Source organism: Poecile atricapillus, chromosome 39, assembly GCF_030490865.1.
Source record: "Poecile atricapillus isolate bPoeAtr1 chromosome 39, bPoeAtr1.hap1, whole genome shotgun sequence".
NCBI lineage: Eukaryota > Metazoa > Chordata > Aves > Passeriformes > Paridae > Poecile > Poecile atricapillus.
The window spans coordinates 609,062-631,155 of NC_081287.1; the positions used below are offsets into that span (position 1 = coordinate 609,062).

At 55.2% G+C, this 22,094-nt stretch overlaps 2 protein-coding genes and 1 long non-coding RNA gene across 14 annotated transcripts; 1 reads left to right on the forward strand and 2 right to left on the reverse strand.

Moving 5' to 3' along the window:
* Positions 1-58: 58 nt before the first annotated feature.
* On the forward strand, positions 59-9,152 carry EIF3G (eukaryotic translation initiation factor 3 subunit G). 8 transcript variants are annotated; one of them, XM_058861835.1, is made up of 12 exons: positions 66-171; positions 1,055-1,104; positions 1,480-1,572; positions 2,256-2,344; positions 3,243-3,302; positions 4,093-4,197; positions 5,083-5,272; positions 6,383-6,490; positions 7,221-7,357; positions 8,084-8,190; positions 8,957-9,003; positions 9,035-9,152. In XM_058861835.1, exons 1-11 carry the CDS (start codon positions 152-154, stop codon positions 8,970-8,972), a joined length of 975 nt encoding a protein of 324 aa, XP_058717818.1. In that variant the 5' UTR covers positions 66-151; the 3' UTR covers positions 8,973-9,003; positions 9,035-9,152. The 8 variants fall into 8 exon arrangements, with proteins under 8 accessions (XP_058717814.1, XP_058717818.1, XP_058717820.1 ...); XM_058861837.1 differs by having other exon boundaries at positions 8,957-8,999; positions 9,051-9,152; XM_058861836.1 differs by having other exon boundaries at positions 8,957-8,992; positions 9,045-9,152.
* Positions 8,552-8,984, reverse strand: LOC131591343 (uncharacterized). Its single transcript, XR_009280333.1, has 3 exons — positions 8,858-8,984; positions 8,782-8,804; positions 8,552-8,602 (listed from the first exon to the last, which is right to left on the reverse strand). It is a non-coding gene; the product is annotated as an uncharacterized LOC131591343 (long non-coding RNA).
* Positions 9,153-9,321: 169 nt separating the features above from the next.
* Positions 9,322-21,836, reverse strand: PPAN (peter pan homolog). 5 transcript variants are annotated; one of them, XM_058861805.1, is made up of 12 exons: positions 21,768-21,836; positions 19,967-20,137; positions 19,087-19,188; positions 18,126-18,176; positions 16,761-16,931; positions 15,689-15,765; positions 14,880-14,984; positions 13,928-14,051; positions 12,278-12,356; positions 11,264-11,393; positions 10,683-10,897; positions 9,322-10,186 (listed from the first exon to the last, which is right to left on the reverse strand). In XM_058861805.1, the coding sequence occupies exons 1-12, from the start codon at positions 21,783-21,785 to the stop codon at positions 9,630-9,632; spliced, it is 1,800 nt and encodes a 599-aa protein (XP_058717788.1). In that variant the 5' UTR covers positions 21,786-21,836; the 3' UTR covers positions 9,322-9,629. The 5 variants fall into 5 exon arrangements, with proteins under 5 accessions (XP_058717788.1, XP_058717787.1, XP_058717790.1 ...); XM_058861804.1 differs by having other exon boundaries at positions 14,880-14,987; XM_058861807.1 differs by lacking the exons at positions 12,278-12,356; positions 19,967-20,137; positions 21,768-21,836 and adding an exon at positions 19,664-19,748.
* Between the last annotated feature and the right edge of the window lie 258 nt (positions 21,837-22,094).

Here is a 22,094-nt window from a genome sequence, read left to right on the forward strand (position 1 = left end):
GCGAGCCCCATGGGGGCGTTGCTTGGCAACCGCTTCCCGCCATGCCCCGCGCGGGGCGTTTTCCCGCCTTCCCCCCGCCGGAAGTGACGCGCGCGGGCCGGAAGTGGCGGGCGGCCTTTCCGGTGTGGCGGCGTGAGGGGAGGCGGAGGCGATGCCGACCGGGGAGTACGAGTGAGGGCGAGGAGCGGCGGGAACGGCACCGGGATGGGGAGCGGGAACCGGGATTGGGGCCGGGAACCAGGATTGGGGCCGGGAACCGGGATTGGGGAGCGGGAACCGGGATGGGGAGCGGGGCTGGGCGCGGAGAGGGAGCGGCGGGCGCATCGGGCCCTGTGGCTGTGGGAGGGGGGGGAGGGGAACCGGGAACGGGAACCGGGATCAGGGAGCGGGGTCACGGTTGTGGGGCTCGGTGGGTCCCGATCCGGGGTCCCGAAGGTCTTGGTTCTGTATCTTGGGGGTCCCGGGGGTTCCGATTGGTCCCGGTTCGGTGTCTCGGGGGTCCCGGGGGTCCCGGTTCGGTGTCTCGGGGGTCTCGGTTGGGGGTCCCGGGGGTCTCGGTTCGGTGTCTCGGGGGTCTCGGTTCGGTGTCTCGGGGGTCTCGGTTCGGTGTCCCGGGGGTCCCGATTGGTCCCGGTTCGGTGTCCCGGGGGTCCCGGGGGGATTCGGGCGGGGCTGTGGCCGTGAGGGGAAGGGGGTGGCGCTGGGGGGGGACAGAGGGACAGACAGACAAAGGGACAGACGGACAGATGGACACAGGGACAGGACACAGGGACAGGAGGGGACAGAGGGACAGGAGAGGACAGAGGGACAGAGAAGGACACAGGGACAGGACAGAGGGACAGGAGGGGACAGATGGACACAGGGACAGGACACAAGAACAGGACAGAGGGACAGGAGGGGACACAGACGGACAGGACAGAGGGACAGGACACAGGGACAGGAGGGGACAGAGGGACACAGAAGGACAGAAGGACAGGACACAGGGACAGAAGGACAGGAGGGGACAGACGGACAGGAGGGGACAGAGGGAGCTGAGGCCGTTGTGTCCCCACAGCTCCAAGCCCAGCTGGGCTGACCAGGTGGAGGAGGAGGGAGGAGAAGATGGTGAGTGACACCTGGGGACACCCAAAACACACCTGGGGACACCTGGGGACACCCAAACACACCTGGGGGGACACCTGGAGACACCTGGGGACACCTGGGACACCCCTGGGGGTGCCTGGGGACACCTGGGGGACCCCCAAACACACCTGGGGGGCTCTGAGGGTACCTGGACACACCTGGGACATACCTGGGGGTGCCTGGGGACACCTGGGGACACCTGGGACACACCTGGGGGTGCCTGGGGACACCTGAGGGACCCCCAAACACACCTGGGGGTACCTGGGGACCCCCAAACACACCTGGGGACAGCTGGGGACAGCTGTGGGGGTGGCACCTGGGGACACCTGTGCCCAGGTGACCCCCCCTGTCCCCCAGACAAGGTGATCACCAGTGAGCTCCTCAAGGATCTGCCCCTGCCCGGGGTCCTGGGAGGCACCTCCAGCGCCGAGGCCGAGCTGCTCAAGGGAGGTGAGGCTGGGACACACCTGGGGGCACCCAAAACACACCTGGGGACACCCAAAACACACCTGGGGACACCTGGAGATACCTGGGACACACCTGGGACACAGCTGGGGACACCTGGGGGGCTCTGGGGACACCTGGGACACACCTGGGGACACCTAGGGACACCCAAAACACACCTGGGGGCACCCAAAACACAGCTGGGGACACCCAAAACACACCTGGGGGCACCCAAAACACACCTGGGGACACCCAAAACACACCTGGGGACACCCAAACTAACCTGGGGACACCCAAAACACACCTGGGGGCACCCAAAACACACCTGGGGGCACCCAAAACACACCTGGGGACACCTGAAGATACCTGGGACACACCTGGGGACAGCTGGGGACACCTGGGGGGCTCTGGGGACACCTGGGACACACCTGGGGGCACCCAAAACACACCTGGGGACACCTGGAACACGTCTAGAACCCGGTCTAGAACCGAGTCTAGAACCAAGTCTAGAACCGTTCTAGAACAATCTAGAACCACTCTAGAACCCAGTCTAGAACTCACCTGGGGACAGCTGGAGATACCTGGGACACACCTGGGGACACCTGGGGGGCTCTGGGGACACCTGGGGACACATCTGGGGACACATCTGGGGACACACCTGGCCACACCTGGTGCTCACCTGTCCCCAGGGCCCCTCCCATCCCCCAAGGAGGTCGTCAATGGCAACATCAAAACCATCACCGAGTACCGCGAGGAGGAGGATGGGCGCAAGGTCAAGGTGAGCCGGGGCTCAGGTGGGCACAGGTGGGGCTCAGGTGAGCTCAGGTGGGCTCAGGTGGGCTCAGGTGAGCCCCAAATTCAGCACCTGAGCCCCAAATTCAGCACCTGAGCCCCAAATTTTGCATCTGAACCTCAAATTTGGCACCTCTGAGCCCCAAATTTGACACCTGAGCCCCAAATTCTGCACCTGAGCCCCAAATTTGACACCTGAGCCCCAAATTTGGCACCTGAGAGCCCCAAATTCAGCACCTGAGAGCCTCAAATTCGGCACCTGAGCCCCAAATTTGACACCTGAGCCCCAAATTCTGCATCTGAACCTCAAATTTGGCACCTGAGCCCCAAATTTGGCACCTGAGAGCCCCAAATTCAGCACCTGAGCCCCAAATTTGGCACCTGAGCCTCAAATTTGGCACCTGAGAGCCTCAAATTCGGCACCTGAGAGCCTCAAATTTGACACCTGAGCCCCAAATTTGACACCTCTGAACCCAAAATTTGGCACCTGAGCCTCAAATTTGGCACCTGAGCCCCAGATTCTGCACCTGAGAGCCTCAAATTTGACACCTGAGCCCCAAATTTGGCACCTGAACCCCGAATTTTGGCACCTCTGAGCCCCAAATTTGGCTCAGGTGCTCCAGGAATTCCCAAATTCAGCACCTGAGTCCTGAAATTGGTACCTGGGATTCCCAAATTTGGGGTTTTTGGGGCTCAGGTGCTCCAGGAATTCCCAAATTTGGGGTTTTTGGGGCTCAGGTGCTCCAGGAATTCCCAAATTTGGGGTTTTGGGGGCTCAGGTGCTCCTGGAATTCCCAGATTTGGGGGTTTGGGGGCTCAGGTGCTTCTGGAATTCCCAGATTTGGGGTTTTTGGGCCCCAATCCCGCGTTTTTCCCCTTCCCAGATCATCAGAACCTTCCGGATCGAGACCCGCAAAGCCTCCAAGGCCGTGGCCCGGCGCAAGGTGAGAGGGGAAAATCTGGGAATTCCATGGGAAATGGGAAAGTGGGATTGGTTAACCTGGGAATGGGGAAAAATGTGGGAATTCCCTGGGAATGGGAAATGGGATTGATTTTTGTGGGAATGGGAATAAAATGGGATTGTTCTACCTGGGAATGGAAATAAAATGGGATTAAATCCTTTGGGAATGGGAATAAACTGGGATTGAATCCTGTGGGAATGGGAATAAATTGGGATTGTTCTACCTGGGAATGGGAATAAAATGGGATTGATTTATTTGGGAATGGAAATAAACTGGGATTGTTTTATCTGGGAATGGGAATAAAATGGGATTGAATCCTGTGGGAATGAGGATAAGGAGGGATTGGTTTATGTGGGAATGGGGATAAAATAGGATTAAATCCTGTGGGAATGGGAATAAAGAAAGATTAATTTATCTGGGAATGGGAATAAACTGGGATTGTTTTATCTGGGAATGGGAATAAAATGGGATTGAACCCTTTGGGAATGGGAATAAAATGGGATTGATTTTTGTGGGAATGGGAATAAACTGGGATTGATTTATGTGGGAATTGGGAATAAACTGGGATTGATTTATCTGGGAATGGGAATAAAATGGGATTGAATCCTGTGGGAATGGAATAAACTGGGATTGTTGATTTACCTGGGAATGGGCAGGAATGTTCCCCATTCCCGTGGGATCGGAGCTGCCATCCCACATTTCCCCTCCCAGCAGAATTCCCGACATTTCCCAGCTCCTTTTCCCCATTTATTTTTCCCTCCCCCCCTCCCAGAACTGGAAGAAATTTGGGAATTCCGAGTTCGACGCCCCCGGGCCCAACGTGGCCACGACGACCGTGAGCGACGACGTCTTCATGACCTTCATCACCAGCAAGGAGGTGAGCACACCTGGGGACAGGTGGGGGACACCTGGGGACACCAAAAACACACCTGGGGACACCTGGGACAGGTGGGGGCACCTGGGGACACCAAAAACACACCTGGGGACACCTGGGGACACCAAAAACACACCTGGGGACAGGTGAGGGACACCTGGGGACAGGTGGGGGACACCTGGGGACACCAAAAACACACCTGGGGACACCTGGGGACAGGTGGGGGACACCTGGGGACACCTGGGGACAGGTGAGGAACACCTGGGGACACCTGGGGACAGGTGAGGGACACCTGGGGACACCAAAAACACACCTGGGGACAGGTGAGGGACAGCTGGGGACACACCTGGGACAGCTGGGGACACCTGGGGACACCAAAAACACACCTGGGGACACCTGGGATAGGTGTGGGCACCTGGGGACAAGTGGGACACCTGGGACAGGTGTGTCCCCAGGTGTCCCCAGGTGTGTCCTGGGTGTCCCTAAGTGTCCCCAGGTGTCCCCAAGTGTCCCCAGGTGTCCCCAGGGGGTTATCAGGGGTGCCCAGGTGTGCCCAGGTGTCCCCAGGTACCCTCACCTGTCCCACAGGACCTGAACTGCCAGGAGGAGGAGGACCCCATGAACATCCCTGGATGTCCCCAAGTGTCCCTAAGTGTCCCTTAGTGCCCTCAGGTGTCCCCAGGGGGTTATCAGGTGTCCCCAGGTGTGCCCAGGTGTCCCCAGGTGTGCCCAGGTGTCCCCAGGGGGTTATCAGGGGTGCCCAGGTGTGCTCAGGGGTGCCCAGGTGTCCCCAGGGGGTTATCAGGTGTCCCCAGGTGTGCCCAGGTGTGCTCAGGTGTGCCCAGGTGTGCCCAGGTGTGCTCAGGTACCCTCACCTGTCCCCCACAGGACCTGAACTGCCAGGAGGAGGAGGACCCCATGAACAAGCTGAAGGGTCAGAAGATCGTGTCCTGCCGCATCTGCAAGGGCGACCACTGGACCACGCGCTGCCCCTACAAGGACACGCTGGGGCCCATGCAGAAGGAGCTGGCCGAGCAGCTGGGGCTGTCCACGGGCGAGAAGGAGAAACTCCCGGGGGGTAGGAACCCAAATCCCACTTTTTTTGGGAATTTTTCCTGTTTTTCCTGCTTTTTACCCCGTTTCTGTGTGGTTCTGTGAGTGGTGGTGGCCCCGAGGTTGCTGTGGTGGCCCTGGGCAGGAGGAGCTGGCCGAGCAGCTGGGGCTTTCCACGGGCGAGAAGGAGAAACTCCCAGGGGGTCAGAGCCACAATTCCTGCTTTTCCTGGGAATTTTTCCCGTTTTTCCTGCCTTTTACCCCATTTTTGTGTGATGTTGTGAGTGGTGGTGGCCCCAAGGTCACCATGATGGCCCCAAGGTCACCATGGTGGGCAGAAGGAGCTGGCCGAGCAGCTGGGGCTGTCCACGGGCGAGAAGGAGAAACTCCCAGGGGGTCAGAGCCACAATTCCTGCTTTTTTTGGGAATTTTTCCCGTTTTTCCTGCTTTTTACCCCATTTTTGTGTGGTTCTGTGAGTGGTGGTGGCCCCAAGGTCACCATGGTGGTGGCCCCGGGCAGGAGGAGGTGGCCGAGCAGCTGGGGCTGTCCACAGGCGAGAAGGAGAAACTCCCAGGGGGTACAAACCAAAATTCCTGCTTTTTCTGGGAATTTTGGGAATTTTTCCCATTTTTTCCCCCGTTTTTGTGTGGTTCTGTGAGCGGTGGTGGCCCCAAGGTCACCATGGTGGCCCCGAGGTCACCGTGGTGGCCCTGGGCAGGAGGAGCTGGGAGTTGGGGTCTCACCTTTGCCTTCCCTTCTCACCTGTCCCCACCTGTCCCCACCTGTCCCCACCTGTCCCCACCTGTCCCCTCCTGTCCCCACCTGTCCCCACCTGTCCCCTCCTGTCCCCTCCTGTCCCACCTGTCCCAATCCGTCCCCACCTGTCCCCACCTGTCCCCATCTATCCCCACCTGTCCTTTCCTGTCCCACCTGTCCCCATCCATCCTCACCTGTCCCCACCTGTCCCCACCTGTCCCCACCTGTCCCAATCCATCCCCTCCTGTCCCCACCTGTCCCTGTCCCTCACCTGTCCCCACCTGTCCCCACCTGTCCCCTCCTGTCCCCACCTGTCCCTCACCTGTCCCTCACCTGTCCCACCTGTCCCCACCTGTCCCCACCTGTCCCCACCTGCAGAGCCGGAGCCGGTGGCTGCCCAGGTGAGCAAGACGGGCAAGTACGTCCCACCCAGCCTGAGGGACGGGGCCAGCAGGAGAGGAGAGAGCATGCAGCCCAACAGGAGAGGTGGGGACACCTGGGGACAGCTGGGGACACCTGGGGACAGCTGGGGACACCTGGGACAGCTGGGGACACACCTGGGACACCTGGGGACAGCTGGGGACACACCTGGGACACCTGGGGACAGCTGGGACAGCTGGGGACACACCTGGGACACACCTGGGGACAGCTGGGGACAGCTGGGGACACCTGGGGACAGCTGGGGACACCTGGGGACAGCTGGGGACACCTGGGGACACCTGGGGACACACCTGGGACAGCTGGGGACACACCTGGGGACACCTGGGGACACCTGGGACACCTGGGGACACACCTGGGACAGCTGGGGACACACCTAGGGACAGCTGGGGACACCCTGGGACAGCTGGGGACAGCTGGGGACACACCTGGGGACACACCTGGGACACACCTGGGACACACCTGGGGACACACCTGGGACACCTGGGGACACCTGGGGACACCTGGGGACACCTGGGACACCTGAGACACACCTGGGGAACAGCTGGGGACACACCTGGGACACCTGGGACACACCTGGGGACACACCTGGAGATATACCTGGGACACCTGGGCGTGGTAAAACACACCTGGGGAGGGGTAAAACACACCTGAGACACAGCTGGGTACCTTGGGGACACACCTGGGCACCTTGGGGACACACCTGGGCACCTTGGGGACACACCTGAGCTCCTGTGACCCCACCTGTGACCCCACCTGTGCCCTGCGGTGTCCCCAGCCGATGACAACGCCACCATCCGCGTCACCAACCTGTCTGAGGACACGCGTGAGACCGACCTGCAGGAGCTGTTCCGCCCCTTCGGCTCCATCTCCCGCATTTACCTGGCCAAGGACAAAACCACGGGGCAGTCCAAGGTCACCTGGGGGCCCCGCCCCCTCCTCACGCCTTTCCCGCCCTTTTTTCCCGCCCTTTTCCCGCCCTTTTCCTGCTTTTCCCGCTCTTTTCCTGCCCTTTTCCCGCCTTTTTCCTGCTTTTCCCGCCCTTTTCCCACTTTTCCCGCCTTTTTCCTGCTTTTCCCGCCCTTTTCCCACTGTTCGATCCCGCTTTTCCCGCCTTTTTTCCTGCTTTTCCTGGGGTTTGATCCCGCTTTTCTCACCCTGCTTTTCCCGCTGTTTGATCCCGTTTCTTTCCCGTTTTTCCTGGGATTTGATCCCATTTTTCCCGCCTTTTTTTCCCGTTGCTTTCCCAGGGTTTGATCCCGTTTTTCCCGCCTTTTTTTTTTCCCATTTTCCTGGGGTTTGATCCCATTTTTCCTGTCGTTTTCCTGGGGTCTGATCCCGCTTTTTTCCTGCCTTTTTTTCCCGTTGCTTTCCTAGGCTCTGATCCCATTTTTCCTGTGATTTGTTCCCGTTTTCCTGGGGTTTGATCCGTGTTTTTCCTGTTGTTTTCCTGGGATTTGTTCCCATTTTTCCAGTTTTCCTGGGGTTTGATCCGTGTTTTTCCTGTTTTCCCATTGTTTGATCCCATTTTTCCTGTTGTTTTCCCGTTTTTTGATCCCGTTTTTCCCATTTTCCCGTTTTTTGATCCCTCTTTTCCCGTTTTCCCGGTTTTTGACCCCTCTTTTCCCGTTTTTCCCGCAGGGTTTCGCCTTCATCAGTTTCCACCGGCGCGAGGACGCTGCCAGAGCCATCGCCGGCGTCTCCGGCTTCGGCTACGACCACCTGATCCTCAACGTGGAGTGGGCAAAGTGCGCACCTGGGACACCTGGGGACACCTGGGGACAGCTGGACACACCTGGGGACACCTGGGGACAGCCTGGGGACACCTGGGACACACCTGGGGACACCTGGACACACCTGGGGACACCTGGGACACACCTGGGGAGACCTGGGGGGACCTGGGGACATCTGGGGACACCTGGGACACACCTGGGGACACACCTGGGGACAGCTGGGGGGACTTGGGGACATCTGTGGACACCTGGGGACACACCTGCGGGGACCTGGGACACCTGGGGATACACCTGGGGACACCTGGGGACACCTGGGACACACCTGGGGACACCTGGGGGGACTTGGGGACACACCTGGGACACACCTGGGGACATCTGGGGACACCTGGGAGAACACTTGGGACACCTGGAGCACATCTGGGGACACCTGGGAGAACACCTGTGACACCTGGGACACACCTGGGACACACCTGGGGACATCTGGGGACACATCTGGGACACCTGGGGACACCTGGGGGAACACCTGGGACACCTGGAGCACATCTGGGGGAACATCTGGAGGCACCTGGGGGGTACCTGGGTCACACCTGGAACACCTGGGGGAACACCTGGGGACATCTGGGGGGTACCTGGGGAGACACCTGGAACACCTGAGAACATCTGGAGCACATCTGGGGGGTACCTGGGAACATCTGGGCACACCTGGGGACACTCAGGGGGTACCTGGGCACACCTGGGGGGTCCCTCTCACCTGTCCTGACTCCCCTTTTCCTCCCCCCAGGCCCTCGACCAACTGAGCCGGGTCTGGCAGATCCCAGTTTGGCTCCAGTGGATCCCAGTGGATCCCAGTTCATCCCAGTGGATCCCAGTTTGGTTCCAGTGGATCCCAGTTTGGCTCCAGTGGATCCCAGTTTGGCTCCAGTGGATCCCAGTTTGGCTCCAGTGGATCCCAGTTCAATAAAAGCTCGGCTTCCGCACCTCCCTGGTTCCTCTCCTGTGATTTCCAGCTGGGAAAAGCCGGATTGATCCCAGGAAAACGGGAATTGGGTCGGGAAAACGGGAATTTCCCATCTGGAATCGTCAGGAAATGGAATTCAGGGTGGGAAAAGTGGGAATTTTCCCTGGGAAAAAGGAGCAGGACGAGGCCCTGGGGTGGATCAGAGTTTATTCCGCTCCTCCCAAGGGGAAATTCCTGCACGGGGAAGAATTCCCGGAATTTTAATCCGGAATTTTGGGACTTCTGGAGTTTTTTTTTCACCCATTTTTGGGGTTTTATCCCCGTTTTTTTGGGGTGGTTGCACCTGGATTTGGGGGATCCCAAAAACCTTTCCAGGTGATCCCAAAATTCCCCAGGAGACCCCAAAACTGCCCTGGGGGGACCCCAGAATTCTGAGGGACCCCAAAATCCCTCCCAGAGACCCCAAATTCCCAATCCCAGGGGGTCCCAAATTCCCTCAGTTTTTCCCTTTCCGGGCCCGTCGGAAATTTGGGATTTTCCGGGGGTTCAGGAGCTTCCCCCGCTGGGATTTGGGGTTTTTGGGATGTCCTGGGTGGGATTTGGGGGTTCCAGGTCGGGATTTGGGGGTCCTGGGTTCCCTGGGCTGGGATTTGGGAATTCCAGGATGTCCTGGGCGGGGTTTTTGGGATCCAGGATGGGATTTGGGGGTTCCCCGTTGGGATTTGGGGGTTCCCCGTTGGGATTTGGGAATTCCAGGCTGTCCTGGGTGGGATTTCGGGGTCCCAGGTTGGGATTTGGGGGTTCCAAAATGGGATTTTTGGGATCCAGGACGGAATTTGGGGGTTCCCCGTTGGGATCTGGGAGTTCCAGGATGTCCTGGCCGGGATTTTGGGGTTCTCTGTTGGGATTTTGGGGTTCCAGGTTGGGATTTTGGGGTTCCAGGTTGGGATTTTGGGGTCCCAGGTTGGGATTTTTGGTTCCTCTTCCGTCGTTTCCGGGCCTGGGGAGCGCCCGAGGGGCTTCGCTTCCTCTTGGAGCGGCTGGGAAACAAATCTGGGGGAAAAAGAGGGAAAATGGGAATTGAGAGGGGAAAAACGGGAATTGGGAAGAGAAAAAATTGGGATTTGGGGGTAAAGAATTGGGATTTGGGGGTAAAGAATTGGGATTTGGGGTTTTGGAAGCGTCAGAGCGTTTACTTCGATCCAAAATCACGGAAATTCAGGAATTTTGCGTCATCAGCCGCTTCCGGGGAGGGGAAAACTCAACCCACCCAAAAACTCACCTGGAAAACCCAAAAACACCTGGATCCTCCCCAAAAATTCACCTGGAGACCCCAAAACTCACCTGGATCCTCCCCAAATTCCCCTTGACGGGCCCAAAACTCACCTGGAAACCCCAAAATTTCCTTTTCTTCCCCCAAAATTTACCTGGAAGCTCCAAAATCTCCTCTCCCCTCCCCCAGGTCACCTGGCCCCTCCCCCCAGCCCCTCCCCCTCCCCCCAGCCCCTCCCCCTCCCCCAGCCCCTCCCCCAGCCCCTCCCCCTCTCACCTGGCTCAGGTTCCTCCCCCAGCTCCTCTCTGTAATATTCGGCGTCGTCTTCGTCCGACGGCTCCTCCTCCTCACCTGGCTCAGGTGCGCCGGGGTCCTCAGCGCCGCTGTCACCGCTGAGGTCACCTGGGCCACCCCTGGGGTCACCTGGGCCACCTTTGGGGCCACCTTTGGGGTCACCTGAGCTCCGGCCCATCCCGGCCAGGCTGCGCTCCCTGGGTGACAGGAGGGGACAGGTGAGGATGAGACAGGTGAGGGGGGGGACAAGTGAGGGGGGGACAGGTGAGGGGGGGACAGGTGAGGATGAGACAGGTGAGGAGGGGACAGGTGAGGATGAGACAGGTGAGGAGGGGACAGGTGAGGGGGGGACAGGTGAGGATGAGACAAGTGAGGAGGGGACAGGTGAGGGAGTCTCACCTGGGGGAGCCCCTCATCCTCACCTGAGCCCCTCCCCCAGTCCTTCCAGCCCCTCCCCCCAGTCTCACCTGTGCCCCTCCCCCCCAGTCTCACCTGTGCCCCTCCCCCCCAGTCTCACCTGTGCCCCTCCCCCCCAGCCCCCCCGTGCCCCTCCCCCCCCTCACCTGTCCCGCAGTCGCTGTTTCCGTTTCCTCTCCAGGTTCAGCTCCTGCTGCCGGCGCCGCTCCGCCCTCACCTGCAGCCGCTGCTCCCGCCGGGCCCGCAGAGCCCCCAGCTCCTCCTCACCTTTGGGGGCTGAGAGGGGGGGACACGGCTGTGAGACAGCTGGGGACACCTGGGGACAGCTGGGGACACCTGTGACACACCTGGACACAGCTGGGGACACCTGGGGACACCTGGGGACACCTGGGACACAGCTGGGGACACCTGGGACACACCTGTGAGACAGCTGGGGACACCTGGGGACACCTGTCACACACCTGGACACAGCTGGACATGGCTATGACACAGCTGGGGACACCTGGGGACACCTGTGAGACAGCTGGGGACACCTGGGGACACCTGGGATACACCTGGGGACAGCTGGGACAAGCCTGGGCAGGTGTGATCCCCCCCCACTATCACAGGTGTCCCCAGATGTCCCCAGGTGTCCCCAGGTGTGTCCCCAGGTGTCCCCAGGTGTGTCCCCAGGTGTGTCCCTCACCTGTCACTCACCCAGCCCGTGGTACAGGTGTGTCCCCAGGTGTCCCCAGGTGTGTCCCCAGGTGTGTCCCCAGGTGTCCCCAGGTGTGTCCCTCACCTGTCACTCACCCAGCCCGTGGTACAGGTGTGTCCCCAGGTGTCCCCAGGTGTGTCCCCAGGTGTGTCCCCAGGTGTCCCCAGGTGTCCCCAGGTGTCCCCAGGTGTGTCCCTCACCTGTCACTCACCCAGCCCGTGGTACAGGTGTCTCCAGGTGTCCCCAGGTGTCCCCAGGTGTCCCCAGGTGTGTCCCCAGGTGTGTCCCCAGGTGTCCCCAGGTGTGTCCCTCACCTGTCACTCACCCAGCCCGTGGTACAGGTGTGTCCCCAGGTGTGTCCCCAGGTGTGTCCCCAGGTGTGTCCCTCACCTGTCACTCACCCAGCCCGTGGTACAGGTGTGTCCCCAGGTGTCCCCAGGTGTGTCCCTCACCTGTCACTCACCCAGCCCGTGGTACAGGACGTTGCCCTGGCCCAGCCCCTCCTCCACCTTCAGCAGCTGCAGCGTCAGACGGGGCCCGATCTGGGACAGGACAGGGACAGGTGACACAGGGGACACCCAGGGGACACTGAGGGGACACTCAGGGGACATGGGGGACAATGAGGGGACAATGAAGGGACAATGAGGGGACACTCAGGGGACACTCAGAGGAGGGACAGGTGACACAGGGGACAATGAGGGGACACCCTGGGGACACAGGTGAGTGTCTGTGTGGTGTCCCCAATGTCCCCAGTGTGTCACCTCGGTCAGTCTGATGGCACTCTGCTGTGTCACCGCGTTACCCAAAGATGTCCCCAATGTCCCCAATGTCCCCAGTGTCCCCAGGGGTGTCCCCAATGTCACCTCGGTCAGTCTGATGGCACTCTGCTGTGTCACCGCGTTGCCATGGGGTGTCCCCAGTGTCCCCAGAGGTGTCCCCAATGTCCCCTCAGTGTCACCTCAGTCAGTCTGATGGCACTCTGCTGTGTCCCCAGTGATGTCCCCAGTGTCCCCAATGTCCCCAATGTGTCCCCAATGTCACCTCAGTCAGTCTGATGGCACTCTGCTGTGTCACCAGTGTCCCCAATGTGTCACCTCAGTCTGATGGCACTCTGCTGTGTCCCCAGTGTCCCCAGAAGTGTCCCCTCAGTGTCACCTCAGTCAGTCTGATGGCACTCTGCTGTGTCCCCAGGGGTGTCCCCAGTGTCCCCAATGTCCCCTCAGTGTCACCTCAGTCAGTCTGATGGCACTCTGCTGTGTCCCCAGTGTCCCCAGTGTCCCCTCAGTGTCACCTCAGTCAGTCTGATGGCACTCTGCTGTGTCACCGCGTTACCCAGTGATGTCCCCAGTGTCCCCAGAGGTGTCCCCAATGTCACCTCAGTCAGTCTGATGGCACTCTGCTGTGTCACCAATGTCCCCTCAGTGTCACCTCAGTCAGTCTGATGGCACTCTGCTGTGTCACCGCGTTACCCAGGGGTGTCCCCAGAGGTGTCCCCAATGTCCCCAGTGTGTCACCTCAGTCAGTCTGATGGCACTCTGCTGTGTCCCCAGGGGTGTCCCCAATGTCCCCAATGTCCCCAGTGTGTCACCTCAGTCAGTCTCATGGCACTCTGCTGTGTCCCCAGGGGTGTCCCCAGTGTCCCCAATGTCCCCAATGTCCCCTCAGTGTCACCTCAGTCAGTCTGATGGCACTCTGCTGTGTCACTGCGTTACCCAGTGATGTCCCCAGTGTCCCCAGGGATGTCCCCAATGTCACCTCAGTCAGTCTGATGGCACTCTGCTGTGTCACCAGTGTCCCCAATGTCCCCAATGTCACCTCGGTCAGTCTGATGGCACTCTGCTGTGTCACCAGTGTCCCCAATGTCCCCAATGTCACCTCGGTCAGTCTGATGGCACTCTGCTGTGTCACCAGTGTCCCCAATGTCCCCAATGTCACCTCGGTCAGTCTGATGGCACTCTGCTGTGTCACCGCGTTACCCAGAGATGTCCCCAGTGTCCCCAGTGTCCCCTCAGTGTCACCTCAGTCAGTCTGATGGCACTCTGCTGTGTCACCGCGTTACCATGGGGTGTCCCCAATGTCCCCAGAGGTGTCCCCAATGTCCCCTCAGTGTCACCTCGGTCAGTCTGATGGCACTCTGCTGTGTCACCGCGTTGCCGCGCCCGGCGCAGCTCTGGGGCAGCTCCGGCACCGTCTGAGCCACGTCCGGCTCTGCTTCGCTCTCGGAGAGGGGAACGGAGCTGGGGACAGGGACAGGGACAGGGACATCAGTGGGGACAGGGGGACAGAGCTGGGGACAGGGACATGGGGACAGTGACACAGGAACAGCTCTGGGGCAGCTCCGGCACCGTCTGAGCCACGTCCGGCTCCGCCTCGCTCTCGGAGAGGGGAACAGAGCTGGGGACAGGGACAGGGACATCAGTGGGGACATCAGTGGGGACATGGGGACATCAGTGGGGACATCAGTGGGGACATGGGGACATGGGGACAGTGACAGTGACATCAGTGGGGACATGGGGACAGAGCTGGGACAGGGACAGTGACAGAACAGAGCTGGGGACATGGGGACAGGGACATGGGGACATCACTGGGGACATGGGGACAGGGACAGTGACAATGGCAGGGGAACTCAGCTGGGGACAGGAACAAGGGAATGGAACTGGGGACATCAGTGGGGACATAGGGACAGTGTCCCCAAGTGTCCCCAGGTGTGTCCCCAGGTGTCCTCAGCTGTCCCCAAGTGTCCCCAGCTGTCCCCAGGTGTCCCCAAAGTGTCCCCAGGTGTCCCCAGGTGTCCCCAGCTGTCCCCAGGTGTCCCCAGGTGTCCCCAGGTGTCCCCAAAGTGTCCCCAGGTGTCCCCAGGTGTCCCCAGGTGTCTCCAGGTGTCCCCAAAGTGTCCCCAGGTGTCCCCAGATGTCCCCACATGTCCCCAGGTGTCCCCAAAGTGTCCCCAGCTGTCCCCAGGTGTGTCCCCAGGTGTCCCCAGGTGTCCCCAGATGTCCCCAGATGTCCCCAGGTGTCCCCAGATGTCCCCAGGTGTCCCCAGGTGTCCCCAGGTGTCCCCGTACCCCGTCAGGAGCTCGCTGACGTCGTCCATCCTGCCCAGGTCTGGGAATTTCTCCTGGAGAATTTTCCGGATCCCGCGGCTGAGCCCCACGGGCACCACCTGGACACTGCTGGATTGGGGGGAAAAAACGGGAATTTGGGAAAAAAACCTGGAATTTGGGGAAAAAAACTGGGAATTTGGGGGAAAAAATGGGAATTTGGGGAAAAAAATGGGAATTTGGGAAACAAAAACGGGAATTTGGGAAAAAAAATGGGAATTTGGGAAAAAAAATGGGAATTTGGGAACGTGGGAATGAACAAGGGGGTTTGGGAATGGGGAATTAATTGGGAATTAATTGGGAATTAATTGGGAATTTGGGAATGTGGGAATGAGGGGATTTTGTGACTGGGGAATTTGGGAATTATTTGGGAATTAATTGGGGATTAATTGGTAATTAATTGGGAATTAATTGGGGATTAATTGGGAATTAATTGGGGATTAATTGGGAATTAATTGGGGATTAATTGGAGATTAATTGGGAATTAATTAGGAATTAATTGGGCATTTGGGAACGTGGGAATGAGGGGATTTGGGAATGGGGAATTTGGGAATTATTTGGGAATTAATTGGGAATTTGGGAATTGTAAATTTTGGGAATTTGGGAATGAGGGGATTTGGGGAATTTGGGATTTGAGGATTTGGGAATTTGGGAATTGGGAACTTGGGGAATTGGGAATTTGGGGAATTGGGGAACTGGGGATTTTGGGAATTTGGGAATTGGGGATTTTGGGAATTTGGGATTTTGGGAATTTGGGAATGCCAGGCTCTCACTAGTGCCGGAATTCCAGGAGCTGGGAATCGGCGTCGTAGGAGATGAGGAGACAGCGCCGGACGGAGTTCAGGTTCAGCTGGAATGGGAAAAACAACGGGAAAAACAATGGGAAAAACAATGGGAAAAACAACGGGAAAAACAATGGGAAAAATGGGAGAAACAATGGGAAAAACAATGGGAAAAACAATGGGAAAAACAGCGGGAAAAACAACGGGAAAAAACAATGGGAAAAATGGGAAAAACAACAGGAAAAACAATGGGAAAAACAATGGGAAAAATGGGGAAAAAAACCCGGAAAAACAATGGGAAAAACAATGGGAAAAACAATGGGAAAAACGAGGGGAAAAACGAGGGGAAAATGGGAATGGGAAAAGCAGGGAAGATCCTCCCTCCTTCCCCTGTTCCCATTTCCAAATTCCCTTTTCCCCGCCCCATTCCCATATTCCCAAATCCCTGTTTTCCCACTCCCAAATTCCCATTTTTTTCCCATTCCCAGCTCCCAAATTCCCGTTTTCCCACATCCCAAATCCCCAATTTTTTCCCCGTTCCCATTCCCAAATTGCCAATTCTTTCCCTCTCCCATTCCAAAATTCCCATTTTTTCCCTTCCCAAATCCCCAATTCTTTCCCTGTTCCCATTCCCAAATCCTCATTTTTTCCCCCTCCTATTCCAAAATTCCCATTCCAAAATTCCCATTTTTTTCCCCTCCCATTCCCAAATCCCCATTTTCCCACATCCCAAATCCCCATTTTTTTCCCATTTTCCCATTCCCAAATTCCCATTTTTTTCCCCTGTTCCCACATCCCAAATTCCCATTTTTCCCATTCCAAAATTCCCATTTTTTCCCCATTTTTCCCACTCCCAAATCCCCGAATCCCAAATTTTTTCCCATTTTCCCATCCCAAATCCCCATTTTCCCATCCCAAATCCCCATTTTTCCCCATTTTTCCCATCCCAATTTCCCATTTTTCCCCATTTTTCCCACCCCAAATCCCCATTTTTCCCCCTTTCCCGCCTCCCAACCCCCCCGAATTCCCGTTTTCCCCCGGAATTCCGGCGTTTCCCGCTGACCCTGTGGATGTTGAGCGCTGGGAACATTCCCTGGAACATTCCGGCCATCAGCTTCATCTCCATCCCCGGGACCCCGAAATTCCCCAGCACCAGCAGCGGCGGCTGCAGGAACTGCTGCTCGTGCATGCGGTGCCGCCGCAGCGCCGACACCACGTCCCGCACCAGGGAGTACTGGGAAAAACGGGAAAAAACCGGATTCATCCCGAAAAATTCCGTGGAATTACAAAAAAAGTCCAAAAAAATTAAAAAAAAATAAAAAAAAACCCAAAAAACCCCCCCAAAAATCCCCCAAAAATCCCAATAAAAACGCAAAAAAAACCTCCAAAACCGCCCCAAAAATCCCCCAATCCCCAAAAAAATTCCCAAAAAATCCCTCCCAACAATCCCAAAGAATTCCCAAAAAAATCCCTCCTGGAATTCCCAAAAGAATCCCCAAATCTCCCCCAGAATCCCCGGAGCTGCTGCTCGTGCATGCGGTGCCGCCGCAGCGCCGACACCACGTCCCGCACCAGGGAGTACTGGGAAAAACGGGAAAAAACCGGATTCATCCCAAAAAATTCCGTGGAATTGAAAAAAAAATTAAAAATTAAAAAAAATCCAAAAAAAATCCCAAAAAATCCCAAAAAATCCAGCTCAGAACACCAAAAAACACCCCCAAAATGCTCCTAATAAAAATCCCCAAATCCCAAAAAATCCCTCAGTGCTGGGAAGGGGGAAAAACGGGAAAAAACGGGATTGATTCCCAAAAATTCCATGGAATTGCAAAAAAAATTAAAAATTTTTAGAAAATCCCAAAAAAATCCCAAAAAATCCCCCAAAAAAACCCCAATCCCAAAAAACCCCTCAGGATCTGGGACAGGGGAAAACGGGATTCATCCCAAAAAATTCCATGGAATTACAAAAAAATCCAAAAAATTAAAAAAAAATATTAAAAAAAACCTCAAAAAACCCCCCAAAAAATCCCCCAAAAATCCCAATAAAAACGCAAAAAAAACCTCCAAAACCGCCCCAAAAATCCTCCAATCCCAAAAAACCCCTCAGGATCTGGGAATGAGGGGAAAAATGGGATTCATCCCAAAAAATTCCGTGGAATTACAAAAAAATCCAAAAAAATTAAAAAAAAATATTAAAAAAACCCTCAAAAAATCCCCCCAAAAAACAAAAAAAAACTCCCAGAAAAACGCCCCCAAAATCCCCCAATCCCAAAAAATCCCTCAGTATTTGGGAAGGGGGAAAAATGGGATTCATTCCCAAAAAATCCAAATAAAACTCCTAAAAAAATCCCCCCAAAAATCCCAAAAAAATCCCCTGGAATTCCCAGAATTCCTGGAACCCTCCCAGAATTCCCGGAATTCCCGGACTCACCTGCAGCACTTTGAAGGTCAGGGTGGGACCCCCCGGCAGCCGGAAAAGTTTCTGGGAAGGAGGAAAAGCTTCAGAAGCGGGAAAATCCCAGGAAAATCCCGGGAAAATCCCAGGAAAATCCCGGGAAAATCCTGGGAAAAATCCCGGGAAAATCCTGGGAAAAATCCCGGGAAAATCCCAGGAAAAATCCCGGGAAAATCCTGGGAAAATCCCAGAAAAATCCCTGGAAAATCCCAGGAAAAATCACAGAAAATTCCCTGGAAAATCCTGGGAAAATCCTGAGAAAATCCCGGAAAAATCCCTGGAAAATCCTGGGAAAAATCACAGAAATATCTTGGAAAAAGTCCTGGGAAAATTCCAGGAAAATCCTGAGAAAAATCCCAGAAAAATCCCAGGAAAAATCCTGGGAAAATACGAGGAGAAATCCCTGGAAAATCCTGGGGAAAATCCCAGAAAAATCCCAGGAAAAATCCCAGGAAAATCCCGGGAAAATCCCAGGAAAAATCCACAGAAAATCATGGAAAAAATCCCGGGAAAAATCCTGGGAAAATACGAGGAGAAATCCCTGGAAAATCCTGGGAAAAATCCCAGAAAAATCCTGGGGAAAATAACGGAAAAATCTTGGAAAAAATCCCGGGAAAATCCCAGGAAAAACCTGGGAAAATCCCAGGAAAGTCCTGGGAAAATTCCCAGAAAAATCCTGGAGAAAATAACGGAAATATCTCGGAGAAAATCCTGGGAAAATTCCCATAAAAATTCTCAGAAAAATCCCGGGGAAAAATCCCAGAAAAAAAATTGGGAAAATTCCTGGAAAAAATCCCGGAAAAATCCCAAATTCCAATCCCAAATTCCCGCCCTTCCCTCCCATTTTTCCCCTCCCCCTTTTGGGCAACCCCAAAAACTGGGAATTCCCAATCCCAAATTCCTGGGAATTCCCGGAATTCCCGGGATTCGGGCTCACCAGGTTGATCCCGGTCTGGGATTTGCTGAGGGCCAGGAATTGGGTGACTCCCAAGGGCCCGGCCACGGCCACCAAATCCCGCAGGGAATTGCTCCGGCGCACCTGGAAAAACCCGGAATTGCCGCTGATCCCGAAAATCCCCGGGGGATGGAGCCCCAAAATTCCCGGGAAAAATCCCAAAATTCCTGGAAGTGACCCCAAAATTCCTTGGAAAAGATCCCAAAATTCCTGGGGAATCCATCCCAGAATTCCTGGGAAAGACCCCTTGGAAAAACCCAAAATTCCCGGGAAATCCATCCCAAAATTCCTGGGGAAATTCCTGAAATTCCCGAGAAAGATCCCAAAATTCCTGGAAATGACCCCAAAATTCCTTGGAAAAGATGCTGAAATTCCTGAGGAAATCCATCCCAAAATTCCTGGGAGAGATCCCAAAATTCCTGAGGAAATCCCTGAAATTCCAGAGGAAATCCCTTGGAAAGCCTCAAATTCCTGGGAGAGATCCCAAAAATCTTGGGAGATCCCAGAATTCCCATTGGAATTCCCAGAATTCCCGTTAAATTCCCGTTATTTTCCCCACCTGCAGCCTCCTGGCCATGAACGGTTCCGGAACTTTCCATGGGCTATTCCCAGACCCCAGAATTCCCAGAATTCCCATTGGAATTCCCGTTAAATTCCCAGAATTCCCATTGAAATTCCCATTAAATTCCCAGAATTCCCATTGGAATTCCCATTAAATTCCCAGAATTCCCATTGGAATTCCCATTGAAATTCCCAGAGTTCCCATTGGAATTCCCAGAATTCCCATTGGAATTCCCATTAAATTCCCAGAATTCCCATTGGAATTCCCAGAATTCCCTCTGTTATTCCCATTTTTCCTCACCTGCAGCCTCCGGGCCGTGTAAGGTTCCAGAACTTTCCGCAGGTCCCGGACGAGCCCCCGGAGGCTCCTCCCGGCGCGGCCGCGTGCGAAGACGAAGGAATGCGGAACCTTCTGGAATTCCAGCTCCGAGCGCGCCCGGGCCCGGGAACGCTGCAGCCGCTGGGAGCGGCTCTGGAATCAGCCCGGATTAATTAGCGGGGTTAATTAATTAACTCAAATTAATTAACCCAAATTATCCCAAATTATCCCGAATATCCCGGAATTATCCCCAAATTCCAGCTCCGAGCGCGCCCGGGAACGCTGCAGCCGCTGGGAGCGGCTCTGGAATCAGCCCGGATTAATTAGCCCAGGATAATTAATTATCCCAAATTAATTAACCCAAATTATCCCAAATTAACCCAAATTAATTAACCCAAATTATGCTGAATATCCCGGAATTATCCCCGAATTCCAGCTCCGAGTGCGCCCGGGAGCAGCTCTGGAATCAACCCGGATTAATTAGCCAGGATTAATTAATTATCCCAAATTATCCAGGAATTAATTAACCCAAATTAAACCAAATTATCCCAGAATTATCCCAGGTTAATTAACCAGGAATTATCCCGGAATTATCCCAGGTTAATTAACCCAAATTATCCCGAATATTCTGGCTTAATTAACCGGGAATTAACAGGGAATTATCCCCAAATTATCCCAAATTAATTAACCCAAATTATCCCGAATATTCTGGGTTAATTAACAGGGAATTATCCCCAAATTATCCCAAATTAATTAACCCAAATTATCCCGAATATTCTGGGTTAATTAACAGGGAATTATCTGGGAATTATCCCCAAATTATCCCAGGTTAATTAACCCAAATTATCCCGAATATTCTGGGTTAATTAACCGGGAATTATCGTGGAATAAAACCCAAATATCCCGGGTTAATTAACCGGGAATAATCCTAAATTATCCCGGGTTAATTAACCGTGAATAATCCTAAATTATTCGGGGTTAATTAAGCGGGAATGATCCCAAATTATCCTAAATTATTCCGGGTTAATTATCCCAAATTATCCCGAAATTCCCAGCTTAATTAACCCAAATTATCCAGGAATTATCCCGAATATCCTGGCTTAATTAACCGGGAATGATCCTAAATTATCCCAGATTAATTAACCCAAATTATCCGGGAATTATCCCGAATATTCCAGGTTAATTAACCGGGAATGATCCCAAATTATCCCAGGTTAATTATCAAAATTAACCCAAATTATCCCGAATATTCCGGGAATGATCCCAAATGATCCCAAATTATTCCAGGTTAATTATCCCGAAATTAGCAGGGAATTATCTGGGAATTATCCCAAATATTCCGGGTTAATTATTCCCAAATTATCCCGAATTAATTAGCCCGAATTAATTATCCCCAATTAATTATCCCCAATTAATTATCCGGGAATTCCCCAAATCCGGCGATTCCCAAACTTTGCCCCCCCCCCGATCCAACTTTTCCCCTCCCGATTCCCAAAATTTCGGGAATTTCGGGATCCCCGCCCCTCCCCCACCGCCGCTTCCCGGATCCCTCCCCAGCCCGGATTTTTCCCGTTTTTCCCGGTTTTTCCCCGTTATTCCCGGTTTTTTCCCGGTTATTCCCGGTTTTTCCCCGTTATTCCCGGTTTTTTCCCGGTTATTCCCGGTTTTTCCCCGTTATTCCCGGTTTTTTCCCGTTTTTCCCGGTTTTTTCCCGGTTTTTTCCCGTTTTTCCCGGTTATTCCCGGTTTTTTCCCGGTTTTTTCCCGGTTTTTTCCCTCCCGACCTTCCCGGGCCTCCCCATCCCGGCGTCTCCACGCGGCCTCCGCTCCTTCCGGTGCGTCACTTCCTGTGCGTTATCTCATACGTCACTTCCCGTGCGCCACTCCATATACGTCACTTCCTGTGCGCCGCTCCCGCTCGTTCCGGCCTCCCAGCGTTTCCCCGAACTCGAGTTCCGCCCCTCCCCCATCCCAAAAAATTCCCAAAATTCCCAAAATTCCCAAAATATTCCCAAAATTCCCAAAATAATTCCCAAAATTCCCCCCAGGGATTGCGGAGCTCCCGGCGCGACAGTGAAGGCCAAGGCGCGGCTGTGGGAGGAGTCCCGGCT

Coding starts and splice junctions, on each gene's coding strand:
- PPAN (XM_058861804.1), bottom strand. Junction 16,932..18,125: donor TGACCTTCAAAGTGCTGCAG/GTGAGTCCGGGA, acceptor CGTTTTTCCCAG/TACTCCCTGGTGCGGGACGT. Junction 10,187..10,682: donor GGGGGAGGAACCTGAGCCAG/GTGAGAGGGGGA, acceptor TTTTTCCCCCAG/ATTTGTTTCCCAGCCGCTCC.
- EIF3G (XM_058861830.1), top strand. CDS start 152: ATGCCGACCGGGGAGTACGA. Junction 172..1,054: donor ATGCCGACCGGGGAGTACGA/GTGAGGGCGAGG, acceptor GTGTCCCCACAG/CTCCAAGCCCAGCTGGGCTG. Junction 1,105..1,479: donor GGAGGAGGGAGGAGAAGATG/GTGAGTGACACC, acceptor CCTGTCCCCCAG/ACAAGGTGATCACCAGTGAG.